Source organism: Equus przewalskii, chromosome 25, assembly GCF_037783145.1.
Source record: "Equus przewalskii isolate Varuska chromosome 25, EquPr2, whole genome shotgun sequence".
Lineage (NCBI taxonomy): Eukaryota > Metazoa > Chordata > Mammalia > Perissodactyla > Equidae > Equus > Equus przewalskii.
This window is the reverse complement of record NC_091855.1, coordinates 20,537,286-20,551,454: the sequence shown is the minus strand read 5'-3', so window position 1 is coordinate 20,551,454 and position 14,169 is coordinate 20,537,286. Positions and strand designations below refer to the sequence as shown.

General features: G+C 49.5%; 1 protein-coding gene across 3 annotated transcripts in view; it reads left to right on the top strand.

The window, feature by feature from the left end:
- LOC103541855 (choline/ethanolamine transporter FLVCR2-like) overlaps nucleotides 1–6,177 on the top strand; it is a 61,784-nt gene extending 55,607 nt beyond the window's left edge. For 2 of the 3 annotated variants that reach the window (XM_070593652.1, XM_008508750.2), the window contains 3 exons: nucleotides 137–248; nucleotides 839–894; nucleotides 4,508–6,177. In XM_070593652.1, coding sequence (XP_070449753.1) covers nucleotides 137–248; nucleotides 839–894; nucleotides 4,508–4,573 — 234 coding nt within the window. In that variant the 3' untranslated portion in view covers nucleotides 4,574–6,177. The remainder of the gene's footprint in view (nucleotides 1–136; nucleotides 249–838; nucleotides 895–4,507) is intronic. The other variant, XR_011532905.1, reaches the window with a different exon arrangement.
- Nucleotides 6,178–14,169: the final 7,992 nt, after the last annotated feature.

Sequence of the window (14,169 nt, the reverse complement as noted above, 5' to 3'; positions counted from 1 at the left end):
TTGGTGGTGGCCCAAAGCAGTGGCTCTTGGTTCACTGCCTCGCTTGGCTGGTGCAGGCATTGCATTGTGGGAGCTGAGTTCCTCCATGGGCTAGTTGGCTGGGCCCTTATTTCCACTCTTTTTTATGCCTTTCCAGGTATTCGGGATCATCTTCACCATCTCCCAGGGCCAGATTATCGACAACTATGGGACCATGCCTGGAAACATCTTTCTATGTGTGTTCCTCACCCTTGGAGTAGTCCTCACTGGTGAGTCAGGGCCTCAGGACAAGATGCTGCTCATCCTGCCCATGGGCTTATGCTGTTGGCAGTTTGGGACCCCAGCGTCTTGATTGGTCACGCAGATTGGGGGTACACATGCAGGGGGTTGAGGGGGCTTCTTAGGGAATCTGTTTGGGAGGCAGTAGCATGTATTGATGGAATGAGTATGGGCTTTGGTGCCAAAAGACCCTCATTTGAATTCTGGACTGTGACTCTGAGCTCCATAGCTGTTTGACCTTGGTCAAGCAAACGAACTTCTGGGAGCCTCACTTTCTTCATCTGTAAAATGGGGATTTTTGTGAGGATCAGAGCTATGTGTGCCAAGTCTTTGGCAAATATGTGATTTATAAACAAAGGTCAGTGTCATTATTGGCTTCTGCCTGTCAGGGACAGCAGTGACCCCCAGGCTTTATCAAGTTGGCTGATGGGACCCCCAGCTCCCTGGAATATCTGAAGCAGGTCTGGGATACCTGTGACCATAGGGAAAATGAGGGCTCCCTCTTGGATGAAGTTGACCATTGGTTGGCTTGATAACTGTGTTTCTCTGTTGCTCTTCCTTCTCGACCCCTCCACCTCAGCGTTCATTAAGGGAGATCTCCGGAGACTGAAAGCAAACAAAGAAACTCCTGACAATGTGAGTATGTGGGAGCTTGCTGGGAAGAGTTCTGAGTTCTTGGCTTTGCTGAGGATGTGGTTGCTTTGGTGGGGGCCGGCGGAGCTCCCAGAATGGACTGGTTTTATGGTGGCTGTGAGACCATCTCAACTCTCACAAACATGGCGCCCAGAGTTTGCTCAGTGGGTGTTTCAGCACTGCTTTCCTGCTGCTCTTTTCCAGGCTCTTTTCCCACTTCCTGCCCTTCTCCTGGCCTCCCTGCTCTGGTCCCCAGAGGACATCACTATTGTCACAGTCTGCTGAGTAGCATCCACCCCTCATCCTGAGATAAGCCCTGAGGCCCTGGCTCCACTGCTTTCAGCCTGGGGTCCGTGGCTGGAGAGGAGAGGTGGCAGCCAGGCTTGACCATTCTGTCAGGGTGGTGGTGGCACCAAGGCAGTGGCTCTCCTGGCAGATGACAGCTCCTTACGCAGTGGGATGGGGATGGGGGGACTGGAGCCAATGGATTGCCAGTAGGGCTTTAAAAGGACAGTTCAGGAAGCAGGAGCTGATGGTGGTGGAAGGGGAGAGGACCAGGAGCATGATCTAGAACAGAGAAGTGTTTCCCATCTGCTCAAATTTGCTGGGAACTGTTTTAACCAAAATGTTAGGTATCAAATCTGAGCCAGGATGAAAGGAATATCAAATCTGAGGAGTAAAACTGGGATATTTCTTACAAAACAAACAAAACACTGAAACCTGTTACAGAGATAATACGCATTCTTTGTAGAAAAAGGAAAAGATACAAAAAAGTGTACAAAATTTAAAAATCACCCTGTAATACCATCATCTAGAGATGAGATGCTGTTTTTTAACATTTACTGTACATGTCTATATCCACGTATAATATATATACATATAGATGGATATATATGTATGTTTTTTAAACAAAAATGGAATCTTCCTGTATCTGCTTTTTCATGTGTTGTGAACACTTTATCGGATCATTAGTCTTTCACAACATACTTTTAATGACTGCACTTGGATAAACCATGATTTGTCTAACAGTTTTCCTGTCTGTGACATTAAGGTTGTTTCCAGTTGCTGTTATAAATAATATTGTGATTAATGTCCTGGAAGCTGAATCCTTGTGCATGTTCTTAAGCACAGTATTTCCTTGAGAAATGGATCAGTGGTCAAGCACATTTTTAGGACTTTGAAATGTATTGCTAATCTGTCCTCTAGAAAGCTACCATCGGCACTACCCATTCACGTTGCTGTAGTGGTGAATGAGTGCCAACACTGAGGATTTATCATTTTGAAAAGTCTTTGCCAATTTTCTCAGGGAAAAAATGGTATCTGAAAGAGGTACGTTTAGCGTTTTAAGGATATGCGTTGGCAGACAGATGATGACCTTAGTTCTCTACTATCTGTCTTCTGATCTCATGCTCCAGAGCTGGCAGGCAGTGGCAGGTAGCCTGTGGGAGGAGGAGCCTAGGGCAGGAAACTCAGTGGGGAGACAGGGAAAGCCTTGGAGCAGAAATGCTATTCTCTAGATGGGGAGGGGCCCGGCGTCAGCACTGTGGAGACGGCTCTCCCTGTGCCGTGGACAAGGAAACCTAATGATCTGGAACACTTTGGTGGCTATATGGTGAGACTGGGAAAAGGTGCCTGTACTAAACCAGGATAGATTTCTTGTGAAAACGTCTCAATGTGGAATGTGACATATTGTGTCAAGTGATGTGGGATTCTGCTATGTTTACTTACAATCTCTGTTTACGTTGTCAGATATAGTCAGACAAGAATGTAAAGGTCACCTACAATCCTTGCACCCAGAGATAACCTAGTAACGTTTCTATGCGTATGCTTGTGCACATTTGGTTTTCTGCCCTGCTTGTTTACTTAATATAGCTTACAACCTTTGCACACCATGACATTTTACAGCCTCATATCGACATATATGTATTTCCATTTCGTCTTGTTGAATGTTCAGGTTGTTCCACTATTTCACTATTCTTGCAGCCAGATCCTTGTGCACGTGGATGGCGTGGTTAATCAAGGTTGGAGGTGTTGGCTCAGTCACCTTCTGTGTGGAGTATTGGAAAGAGCACTGAGTAGGAGGAGGAGACTTCAGTCTGGTGCTGGTGTCCCTCGATAACTCACTACGCGTCTCTGTCCCTCACTTGCATCTGGGCCAGCTTAGTGTTAGGGGGAGGTCAGAGTCATGCTGAGCTGACACCCAGGGAAGCCAGGGCTGTCACGGAGCAGGCCTCCTCCGGAGTCCATCATTACACACCCCGTCGCAGTGAGTGTAAGCGAGACCTGTGCCCCAGCACACAAATTCATTATCAGGGCCAGGGGAAGACACAACCCACAGCAGATCTGGCCAGAGCTGCTCTTTCTAATGAGTGATGTGTATAGTTTTGGTAAAAAGAGACAGAACTTCTGGGAGGTGTGTAACAACTGACCTCGACTATGAAAATCTCTGGTGTCTATTTTGGTGGTTCTCAGCCACAGTGGCAGGGGCTGTGCTTCTGTCCCCAATAACCTGGGCTTCTGGTTGTGATTTCAAGCTGCTGGCTCTGGCAGAGGCAGGTGTGTGTGTGCATGTGTGTGCCAGAGAGAGCCTGCCTGATCCACTTAAGTAGGCTGCTAGTTGCCTAACGAAGGCTTCTCATGGCCGAAGCGGACCTGGTGGCAAGTTAGCAAGACTGAGAAGGCGAAGGGTGGATTGCACAGCTGTTGCCACTGCCATGGACTGGCCCGGTGAGACTCCCTGGGGCAGAAGCACCACCTTTAGGATCGGCCCTGCACTGCAGCTTGGCCCTGCACACTCTCCCCAGCCGAGTGCCGTTGACCATGCAGTGCTGTGCCTGGGCCCAAGGCCTTCGAGCGAACTAGACGAGCCCTTGAGCTAAGAAGCAAAGCGCTCCTTAAACCAGCGGACAAGTGCCCAAGGTGGCGGTGTGCACCCAGGGGCCCCACAGGATGATTTCCAGACCAAATTTAATTCCAAGCCCACCTAACAAGTGTGACCCAGAAGACTCTCCTAGTCCTGTGCCCTCCTCCCTGAGAAAGCGAGAGCCAACTACCAGCTCCTTTTCTCTGTGCACAGAGTATAGACACCTGTTTCCATCCACTGAGTTTTTATATGCAGCTGGCATCCTGCCTTTCTAAAGTCTCTGTCGCATCCATTCCATGCACGTTATAACAGTGCTCCTCATCCTGGGGGCTGCCTCCAGATGGGGTAGTCGGGAATTCTGAGGGAGTCGTGGGCCGGGTACTTTGGGCAGCTACTTGAGGCTCAGTCCCGGTGAATTGCAGGCTGTCAGCATGGGGAGGGAGAGAGCGTGCACAGTGGCGCTCGAAGTGGGATGGTGGGCAGAGGTGGCATCACAGAAAGCTGGCCTTTATGGTTTTTCCTTTGATGACGTTGTGATGGGGTGTGTGTGTGTGTGTATGTGTGTGTGAAGCACACTTGTGGCAGGGGCTGGAGGCTGTTTTCTCCTTCCCTTTGCTCACTGTTGGGGACGTGGAGTGGCCTCTGACTCTTGTGTTTCCCACTGCTACAGCGTCACTGACAGGCGTTTCTCCAGGTGGGGTGGAGTCCTGTGTCTCTTCACCCAAAGGGCTGCCTGCTTGTTTTGCCTTACAGAAGCTCCAAGGGGAGGAGGAGCCATACCAGCAAAGCATCCGTGACTGGTCTGAGGAGCATTTCTGAGAGAGGAAGGTGGCGGCGACTCAGGGAACACGAACACCCCCCACTTCTGTCAGCTCAGCTCACTGCCAGCACAGACGTCTTCACTGGAGCAGCTTTTGGAGGGAAGCGGCTGGAATGCTTGTGGCCTGGATGGCAGGGCCTGTGCCTCCTGGAGCCCATGCAAGAGCTCGTGTGGTCTAGTCGGGGAAAATGGCACCCTTCACCAAGTCCGGGTTCGACCCCGCCCCTCCCTCTTTGGGTCAGGGGAGCTGGTGTCGGGAGAGGCTGGTGCAGGACCTGGGGGCCGGCCCTGGCTGGGGTTTGCCTTCCCTCTTCCTCTCCTCCCTTATGGAGAAGGCCTGTAAAATGATCACAGGAGGAGACCTCATTCAGGATGTTAACTTGTTCTAGTGTCTTAAGACCCTTCGAAGCCCAGTTCTCGGGAGCGGCTGCTCTCTGGATGAGGGTCGTCCGTGGGGCCTCACTGACTGCTGAGTTCTCTGGGAGAGACAGCGCCATCAGAACCACCTTCATCGGAGCAAACCCATCGGCACTCTGGGCCTCGATTCTCTGGGCCTGACCTTGGGGTCTGTCTCCAAACCCTCTTTCCTGAGAGCCAACAAACCAACATCAATAAACTTGAGAAAAGCTTTGTTGTGACCACGAAGGAGAAAGCGGTTTGGCCAAGTTTACCGCCCAGGTGTGCGAGGCTGCTGGGCACTTTCTGAGCATCTGTCAAGGCCCAGATTTGGGAACTTTGGTACTTGATTTGGGGACGGGAAGGTTCTTTCTAAAGAGAAGTCCTTGCCCAGGGACTTCCGTGTGTGTCAGTCACCTCTGGCGCCTTCATCTGGATGTTGGCTTGAGAAACTCGGTCATTGGCTTAAGTGCTTGTTTTCTCTGGAGGGAGGGAAATCCCAGCCGACTGCCCGCAAGCTTGCTGAAAAGTAATCTTGATTCATTCCAGCCCAAAAGCCCAAAGCTGCTTCTGAGATGAGAGGAAAGAGCAGAAGGAAGGAGGCCCTTGATGTGGGTATTTTCTGCCTGAATTAAGTGTATCTCACCTCTGGTGGGGACAGTATCTGGACCCACCCCCTCGAGCAACACTCTTTATCAGATGCTCTCAATTTAAAGGGATTCCCTTTGAACCATCTCAAGCTGACCTCCTCTTCTGCCTAGCCTGCTATCTGGCACTACTCATGGGCTTGGGTCGCCTTTCCTGAAAATAAGATATTTTGCATTTCTCCTGTGCGTGGCGCAGCTGTGATCTTGACTACCACGCTGATCTGCTGTGGCCACGGCCCTGGCCGCAGCATGTCGGGGCAGCATGCGCTGTCTGCCGTGCTGGGCTGCTTCGGCCGCTGCCTGAGGGGAGCCTGAGGTGTATGTGTACAGACTCTCTGTTGGAATAAAAGTTCATTTCTGATGGGGGGAGTGTTAGGGGTGGAAAGGAGGTGGAGAGAAGGTGGACCTTACTTTGCGATAAGGAGAAAGGTCTTTCCTCTTCAGCCCCTTAAAATGTGGTAACCAAATGTTTACTGAGTCCATTGCTTTATTTTAAGAACAGTTTGTATTTTCTATTCATAATACCAGATGTTTTAGGGCAATAAAAGATTCTTCACGTGGCCTGCTTTGTCGTTTATGGGGGCAGAGATGGCGTTTGGCAGTCCCCACAGGACTCTGGCACATTTCGAAGACAAAGGTATGGGAAAGGGCTGCAGGAATGAGGGGTCAGAGCTGGAGGGGCAGCTCCTTGGCCTTCCACAGAAGTGGCCCTGTTTACATCCATGTTACCATCCTGGAAACCTGGGTTATCTTTTACACACAAGGCTGTAAAGGTTACTGTTGACCTCCGGGGGGCTGCGCCTCAGCGCCCATCACATGACCCTGACCACGTTCTGTGCTGTGCAAACATCAAGACAGTTCACCGAGCATGGCTGCCGAGAGGGCCCACTGTCGTTTGTGCCTCTGCTTCAGAGGGTGGCCGAGGTGTTTGTTCTACAGTCACCCCAGCCTGGCACCAGTCTGCTCTGGCCGGAGTCCGCAGTCTCAGTGCCTGCAGCTCCGTCACCGTTTTTCTCCTAAGCTGTCCTACTTACTGTCACTCTCCCTCCCAGTCGCGTTCACCTTATGGCTGTTACTTGGATATGCTGCTGCCGTCGGTTTTCTGTACATTTCTTCCCTAGAGAGGTGCTCTGTGCCTGGGGCGTTCTGGCACCAGCTCTGTTAGCAGTTCTTAGCTGGAGAGAGACAACATTACGATTCTCCTTAAAATCATCTGGGAAAGGAGCCAAGCCTGGGCTGTAAGAGAAATCTAATAGTCATAGTGTCTGCTAGATACTCTACGTCCTCTCTTTAGATCCTTTGGGATCTTGTCTTTATTTATCGGGAATCACACTTCTATGATGCATGCCTAGAGGATCCAAACCATCATAGGCTTTCATTCACTCTTTCTTAGGTGGGCTCCATGGGGTCTCTACTCAGAGGTTAACTCTGTAAGATCATTGCTTTTCTTACTAACTCTTTTTCTTTCTTACTCCATACCATTGCTGGTGAGTAAGGGAAAGATAGTCCTTATCACTGAGCTACTCTTCTAGATGTGCTATTGTGGGGATGTGAGCCTGGAATTGCTGCACCACTTTTGGCACCATAAAGGAAGCCAGCCTGAGGACGAAGCCAACACAGGAGGGCAGAGCTGAAAGAAATGCAGAGAAATAGAGCTGAGTCTCGATCAAACCATCCCTGAAGCCTATATCCTCTTTTCAGTTTTGTGAGCCAATGTTATCTTTATTGTTTAAGCTGGTTTAAGGTAGATTTTGTTCCTTTCACCTAAAGAGCCTTAACTGATGCAGAGTTCCCAATACATTCAAGTTCCAACGTCAAGCTTCCTATGGTCCCTTACAAATCTCCTGCCTGTCTTTCTGACCCATCTCCTACCTTCTACTTCTAACTTTGCCATATTGTAGTTACACTGATCCTACTCCTTGAACAGACTGCTCCTACATTGCAGATGCTGCTCCCTCTGCCCTAAATGCCTATCTCATATCTGAAGACACCTGAGGTCTGGGCATTCAAGTCTCAACTCAAACCCCATCTCCTCAGGGAGGCCTTTCCTGATGATCTAAGTTATACCTCCTCCCCTTCTTGATCACAATTCCTTTTTTTCTAGAGTTCTTATCACTGCCAGAAGTTGTGCTCGGACATGTTGGCTTGTTTTTCACGTTTCCTTGACCACAATGTAAGGGCCACGCGGGCAGGGACATTGCCTGGGTTGTCCATTTCTCTTTCCTGTGTGTCTGGCATGGAGCAAGTGTTTGATAGCTGCTTGCTGAGACAGTGAATGGGCTCTCACGTCTACATGCTGTGTGGGAGCACCCAGCCCGTGGGAGCTCCCAGGGTTGTGTCTGGGGCACCTGCCAATCCAGTGGGCTGTCCTTGGAGGGCAGTGCCCACCTTTCAGGGTCATGCAGCTGTGTCTTCTCTGCTGCTCGTTGTGTTTTCTGCCTCTGCCTTCTCAAGCATCCATTCCTTCCTTAGGAAGAAAACAAGAACCGGTGCTGACTGTTCAGTTGTGAATCTGCCCACGTAGGCAGTAACTCCTGGATGTAGCAGTTTCCACCTCTGTCCTAGAAGCCCCTCTGGTGTTGACAACGCCCAGCGAGTCTGGATGAGGACAGGTTTGGAGCAATGCTGCAGAGTGTCTGTCAGCAGAGGAGGCCTAGGGGGTCAGTAGACTTCTCAAGGCCGAGGTAGGAGAGAACTCAGAAATACTGGGATCTATCTAGATGCCCACATCTGGTCTTCAAGAGGCCTCAGTCCCTGGGTCTTCACCTGAATCCAGATCTATGTTATCTGACGGAGCCCAAACCAGGCTGGTTTCCTGTGCACGTGGTAGTGGAACAAAGCACTGCTTCTCTGGCGTTTTCTGAGGGCACGCGGCTCTTGGTGGCTTCGTTGTGACACTGCTGTGTCAGATATGTTGTCCTGAAAGTACGGATCATACACCACCAGAACAGTGGTCCTCGATCCTGGGCATTTATTAGAATCAACTGAAGAAGTTCCTTAAATTACCAAGACCTGGGTATCAGAGCAGTTAACTCATACTCTGGAGGTGGGCCCTGGGCATAAGTATTTTCTGAAATCTCCTTCCCTGGGTGATTGTAACATACAGCTGTTGATCTCAGTCATCCAGGGGTTGGCAATGCCAACACAGTGAAAGCAAAGGTACTTCCTGTGCTGGTCTGTCAAGCAAGGGAAATTCCAGGGGACAAGACCAAAAACTGAAAGGCCTATTAATGTTTTCTTGGGTTCTAAGGGTTTTCCAGCCTTTGGAAAACTAGACAGTGACACCAATTTCCCAACGCTGAACCCTTAGATGGTAGTAATGTGAGAAAGAATTCCATATGCCAACCAAGTATCTAGCGGTTAGCTCTGGAGGGGTACATTCTTTATAAACCAATTTGATGGCTTTTCTGATGAAAAGATTGAGGAAATTTCTCTACTTAGTGAGATATAAAAGTGGAATATTTTGCCAACTCTAACCAGATGAGGCATCAGGTGAAATTTCTACGTGAAGCTCCAGAGCCTGGCTGTGACCAGCAGAGTACCTTGCCGGCCTCCAGGTCACAAGGGAGGAGGCAGACTCTACTTCTGGGCTGGAGACAGACTGACAGACACATACACACAGTTGTTTGGCTCAGCTCCATGCCCTTCAGCAAGTCACATGACCCCTGGGCTATTCTGTGTCATCCTGACTTCAAAGGGCTAGAGCAGATAACCCTTAAAATTCTGTGAATCCATATGGGGGTCCTGGACCGCCCGAGGGCAGCGTTTGAGGGTGAAAAAGTGGAATTGTGTTGCCCAGGTTTCCAGGTTCTTTACTCCTATTGTCTCTGAGCTTTGTTCAAAATGAGCCGTAGCCTGCTTAGTTTCATTTTATACACAGAAGGTGAGCTAGGTCAGAGCCTGAATGTGGGTTAGCTATAAATGTGACAGGGACTTGTGAGCCGTGTGGATGGTGCTGCAGCTCAAACAACCCCCCGCAGCCACGCAGGGGAGCAGAGCTGAACCGTGAAGACACCCTCAGTGGAGAGGCCCAGGAGGCTGGCAAAGGCCACCGTGGGCCTTCTGGAGCGTCGTTCTGGAAGGCCCACTGGAGGATTTGGATTCCTCCTCAGGACTAGGTCACGGTTTGGGAAGGCCTTGGGTTAGTAACTCTCCGTCTGCAACGTGGACTATAACCCCGTGTCCATGACCTGGTTCTGAAGAGAGCTGGCTAACGTGCAGAGCTTCCTCATGGCTTTCCAGTGGGGCCTCGCACAGTCCCCGAGTACCTCTGTTTCCTCACTTGTCCTCGTACTGCCTTCTGTACAGACTAACTGCCCAGGGCAGTGTGAAATGAATGAAAAGGGATTCAGAGAAGCTTGGGGAAAAGGGGCCAAGTGCTCTCCACAGTCCATTCCAGAGGCTGCCAAAGGCTGGATTAGGCAGCATCAGAATCACCTGGGAAGTTTTTAAAAAACAGAACTGAGGTGGGGCGCCCCGTGGCCGAGTGGTTAAGTTCGCGTGCTCCGCTTTAGCGGCCCAGGGTTTCCCCGGTTCAGATCCTGGGCGCGGACATGGCACCGCTCATCAAGCCATGCTGAGGCGGCATCCCACATGCCACAACTAGAATGACCCACAGCTAAAAATATACAACTATGTACCGGGGGCCTTTGGGGAGAAAAAGGAAAAATAAAATATTTAAAAACAAAATAGATCCCAGGGCCTCACCCAGCAGGTCAAAGGTTCAGGAAATGGGTTTGGAGAGGGAAACGGGCACCTGTGCCTTGTTTGTTTCTAAGTTTTCTAGGTTATTCTGATGTCCACCTGGGTCTGGGAACCACGATTCAGGCCACCCCACAAAGGCGGCAGTTCTTGGACTTCTCACCGAGGCCTAGCTGGCCGGTGTAGAGCTTCTCGTGGAGGAAGGTGTGGTCTCGGAAGCTCTGCAGCGTGTTTCCCGCGGCTATGATGGCCACCATGACCAGCCAGCTCTGTAACACGTTCAGGAAGCGGCTCATGGCTCCGCTCAGAGAGGGCTTTCTGCCTTGGAAACGAAGCCAAGGGACATGAGATGACCGACGGTTAGGCTACTTCAACCATGTGCTAACTCAACTCCTTTGTTAACCTGGGCCCCACCATGAGGGTTCTACTAAGCTTACTTGGTCCATCACTTGATAAATTCCTCTCCCAGTGCCCTAGGCTCATCCACCCTGAGGGATCTTGACACACTGCTCTTACTTCACAGGGTTAGCACACTGCATTTGAATATTTACCTTAAACCAAAGTGTGCTGAGCTTTACCTAGAGTGTAAAAGTCTAAATAATGCAGTGGGTGGAAATGACAATCTCGGCAGGAAAACTGGAGAGAACAGGAAAAGAAGCAAGGGACGTGTACACATATTTCTATAAAGTAACATGATGGACTGCCGTGGAAGACTGCAGAAACTGGTCTCAGTATTTAGTCACGCTAAGGGTATGAACCCGCAGTATATTTTGCACTGAGTGGCACAGTACTTATTTTTGTCTAAGCAATTTCTCCAAAATATTAGCTAAATTAGAACTCTTTTCTGTTGGCTGGAGTCAGCCCTCTTATATCTCTACTTGTAGCCCGGTTTTTCATGCCATTCCTTTGTAACGCAAGTGGCTCAGTGGTGACTCTAAATCTACGACCAGATACCTGCCTGGCTACTGATGACAGATCCTTCCAGCACATAGAAGATTTATACATTTGAGTAACCTATGGTGTAAGGACAATATTTACATCCTCAGTTCTTCTCTACTCTGGTTCTCAGGTACACCATGCTTCATAAACCAGAATAACAATCTAAAAGTTATAAATAAACTGCTGTGACTTGAGAGCTAGTAAGAAAATTATATGGATGGGCCAGCCCTGGTGGCCTAGTGGTTAAGTTCAGTGTGCTCCACTTTGGTGACCCTGGTTCCGTTGCCAGGAGAGGAACGACACGGCCCATCTGTCAGTAGCCATGCTGTGGCGGTGGCTCACATACCAAAAGACCAGAAGATAGGCAACAGCATTTTGCTAAGGGTGAAACTTCCTCAGAAAGAAAAAATAATAATACGGAGAAGGAAACAGCAATGTTGCTGGGTTGCAAGAGAAATGATAATAGTTAATAGTTACCAGGCACTTGTGTGTGCCATGCAGTGCAAGCACCTAACATATATCATCTCATTTACTCCTTAAACAAGGTAGGTAGGCACTATTTATATTTGGTTTTTACAGATGAGTGTTGGCATAGAGAGGTTAAGTGATTTGCTTGAGGTTACACAGCTAATATATGGCAGAGCTGAGATATCTGGTCTCTTGGACTCTACATTGCAATGCTGCCTCACTGTCTGAGATTTTGATGAAGTTTCTATTTTTGAGGAAGACAAGCATACCATGTCCACGTCTGTCTTCAAGTTGTGTAGGAACTACAATTAGGTTATATACTTTTTGCTTAAAAAAAAAACTTAGATTAAATCTTGCTGAGCATTGATTTCTTTCAGCTTAATATACATAAAACCCATGTAGATAAAGACTCTAATATTGGAATTCTTCTCATCTTGATGGTGTTTTGGCCCACAGTTTGTCTGTTTGCATTAACTTCTTTGGCTTGAAGTGGTAACATCATCAGGCTTCCTTTGCCACTCTGGCAGTCTTAGGAGGCTCCTACACTACCCAGCTGAAAAAGATATTAAAGCCAGCAATGGCTCAAGACAGAAGCACCAAAAAGTAAACAACAAAGAGCTCTAGAGGAGGATGGGTGAACGGATGACTGACTCCTTTAGGGAAGGTGGAACACAAAAGTGGACTTTGTCAAAGTCCAGAGAGAACAAGGCTCTACTGGACATCACAAGTGGGTACAGCAGGGGCCAGGATCCCTCCATCATCCTTATTTCTCACCCTTCCTCAACAGGAGACTCAGGGTCAGAAAAGCTGCATGGATGGCTCTCCTCTTTGACAGAACTTATGTCTGTTTCACAGATGTTCTTAGAAATAGCAACAGATAGCGGATGAAGGCAGAGCCTCAGCACTCTTCTGAACTGCTGGACCAATCCCTCAACAGCATGTCCCTCAAGCTTGAGGGCCTCCTAGAATATCCAACATCTCTTCTGAAATTTTGCCCTGGCCCAGCCCAGCAAAGGTGTGGTGTTAAGACTGGAGTCAGGAGAGAGAGGTTCCCATCCTGGCCCTACCATTTACTACCTTGGGCAATTAACTTACACTTTACAGCCTAGGTTTCCTCACCTGCAAAATGGAGATCAAAGATAAGACTTAGATGAGAAAGTGAAGGTTGCACCGTGCTAGGCTCATAGTGGCTGCACATTCATTCATCCATTCCCCTATTCCCCAAACCTACCAAGCCTTCAACTTACTAGCTCCTCCTTCGCATGGTCTCTCAAACACTTTTTCTCCCAAAAGGTTGCCTTCCAGGTATCTTCCTCCCATTCCCCCCTCTATTTCCCAGACTCTCTGTTTCTTCTCAGTCAGATGCCACATACACACCTACATCCCTCTTCTCCCCTACATTCTCCTTACCTGGCGACCAGACCCCCAACTCAGCAGTGTAACCACAAGATCTCTAGGACCATTTCACTTGACCCCATCTTACTGACAGAATAATTAAGACTGGTTTTTCAGGAACCAAGACCCCTTGTCCAGTTCAGTCCCCTTGGGACCACCAGCTCATCAACTGGGGCATGTTCAAATGCTCAATAAGTGACTTTTTTGATGTCAAGGAGATTAAAACACCACCCTCAGATCATGGGAATGCCATCAGTATGTGAACATCTGTGCAATGAAGAGCCATGACGCTTGACTATGCTTGCAAAGATCATCAATTACCTCACTTCTCCTTACCTCTAATCATCTGTCTCCACACTTCAGACTGCCCTGCCTTTCATCCCATAAATTTTGCCCCAAGTCCTGGTTCGGGAAGATAGATCTGAGAGCATTGCCCCTGTCTCCTTGCAGCTCAATGTAGTAATAAACCTATGTTCTTTTCCCAAAAGCTGATGCCCTAATAGTTGGCGGGTTTTATGCGCACTGGGTAAGAGAACCCAATTTTGTGCGATAACAGCAGCAGAAGCAGCAGCAGCAAATAAGCTTCCCCAAGACCGCTCCAGCCAGGAGTCCGCCTGAGCCGTTTGTCCCCGCCCCCGCCCTCACCCGGCTCCAGGATTGGGTCGTTTCGGTCAGTCCTCGCTCTGATTGGCTGTTCCAGTTCTTCTTGAGCTGGAGATGGGGCGTGAACCCTTTACTGCCAGTCAGCGGTTGCCACTGCCCAAGGCTCACTCCGGGGCGAGGCTCACTCCGGGGACAATCCCGTCCAGCGAGGTGGAAGAACTCCGGTTTCGAAGTCGACCCATTGGGGGCGGAGGGGAAAAAGAGAGGGGAAAAAAAAAATCAAGAAAGACTCTTCTGCTGAGAGTTGGACGCTGCGCCGCGGTGACGACATTCGTCCGCGCCCGCAGCCGAGCGTTGTGGGCGCCGGGTGGCGGGCGCCTGTGCAGTGGCTCCGAGCGGGCGGTTGCTTGCTGGTTGTTGTAGTAACGGGGGAAGCAGCCTTCCGC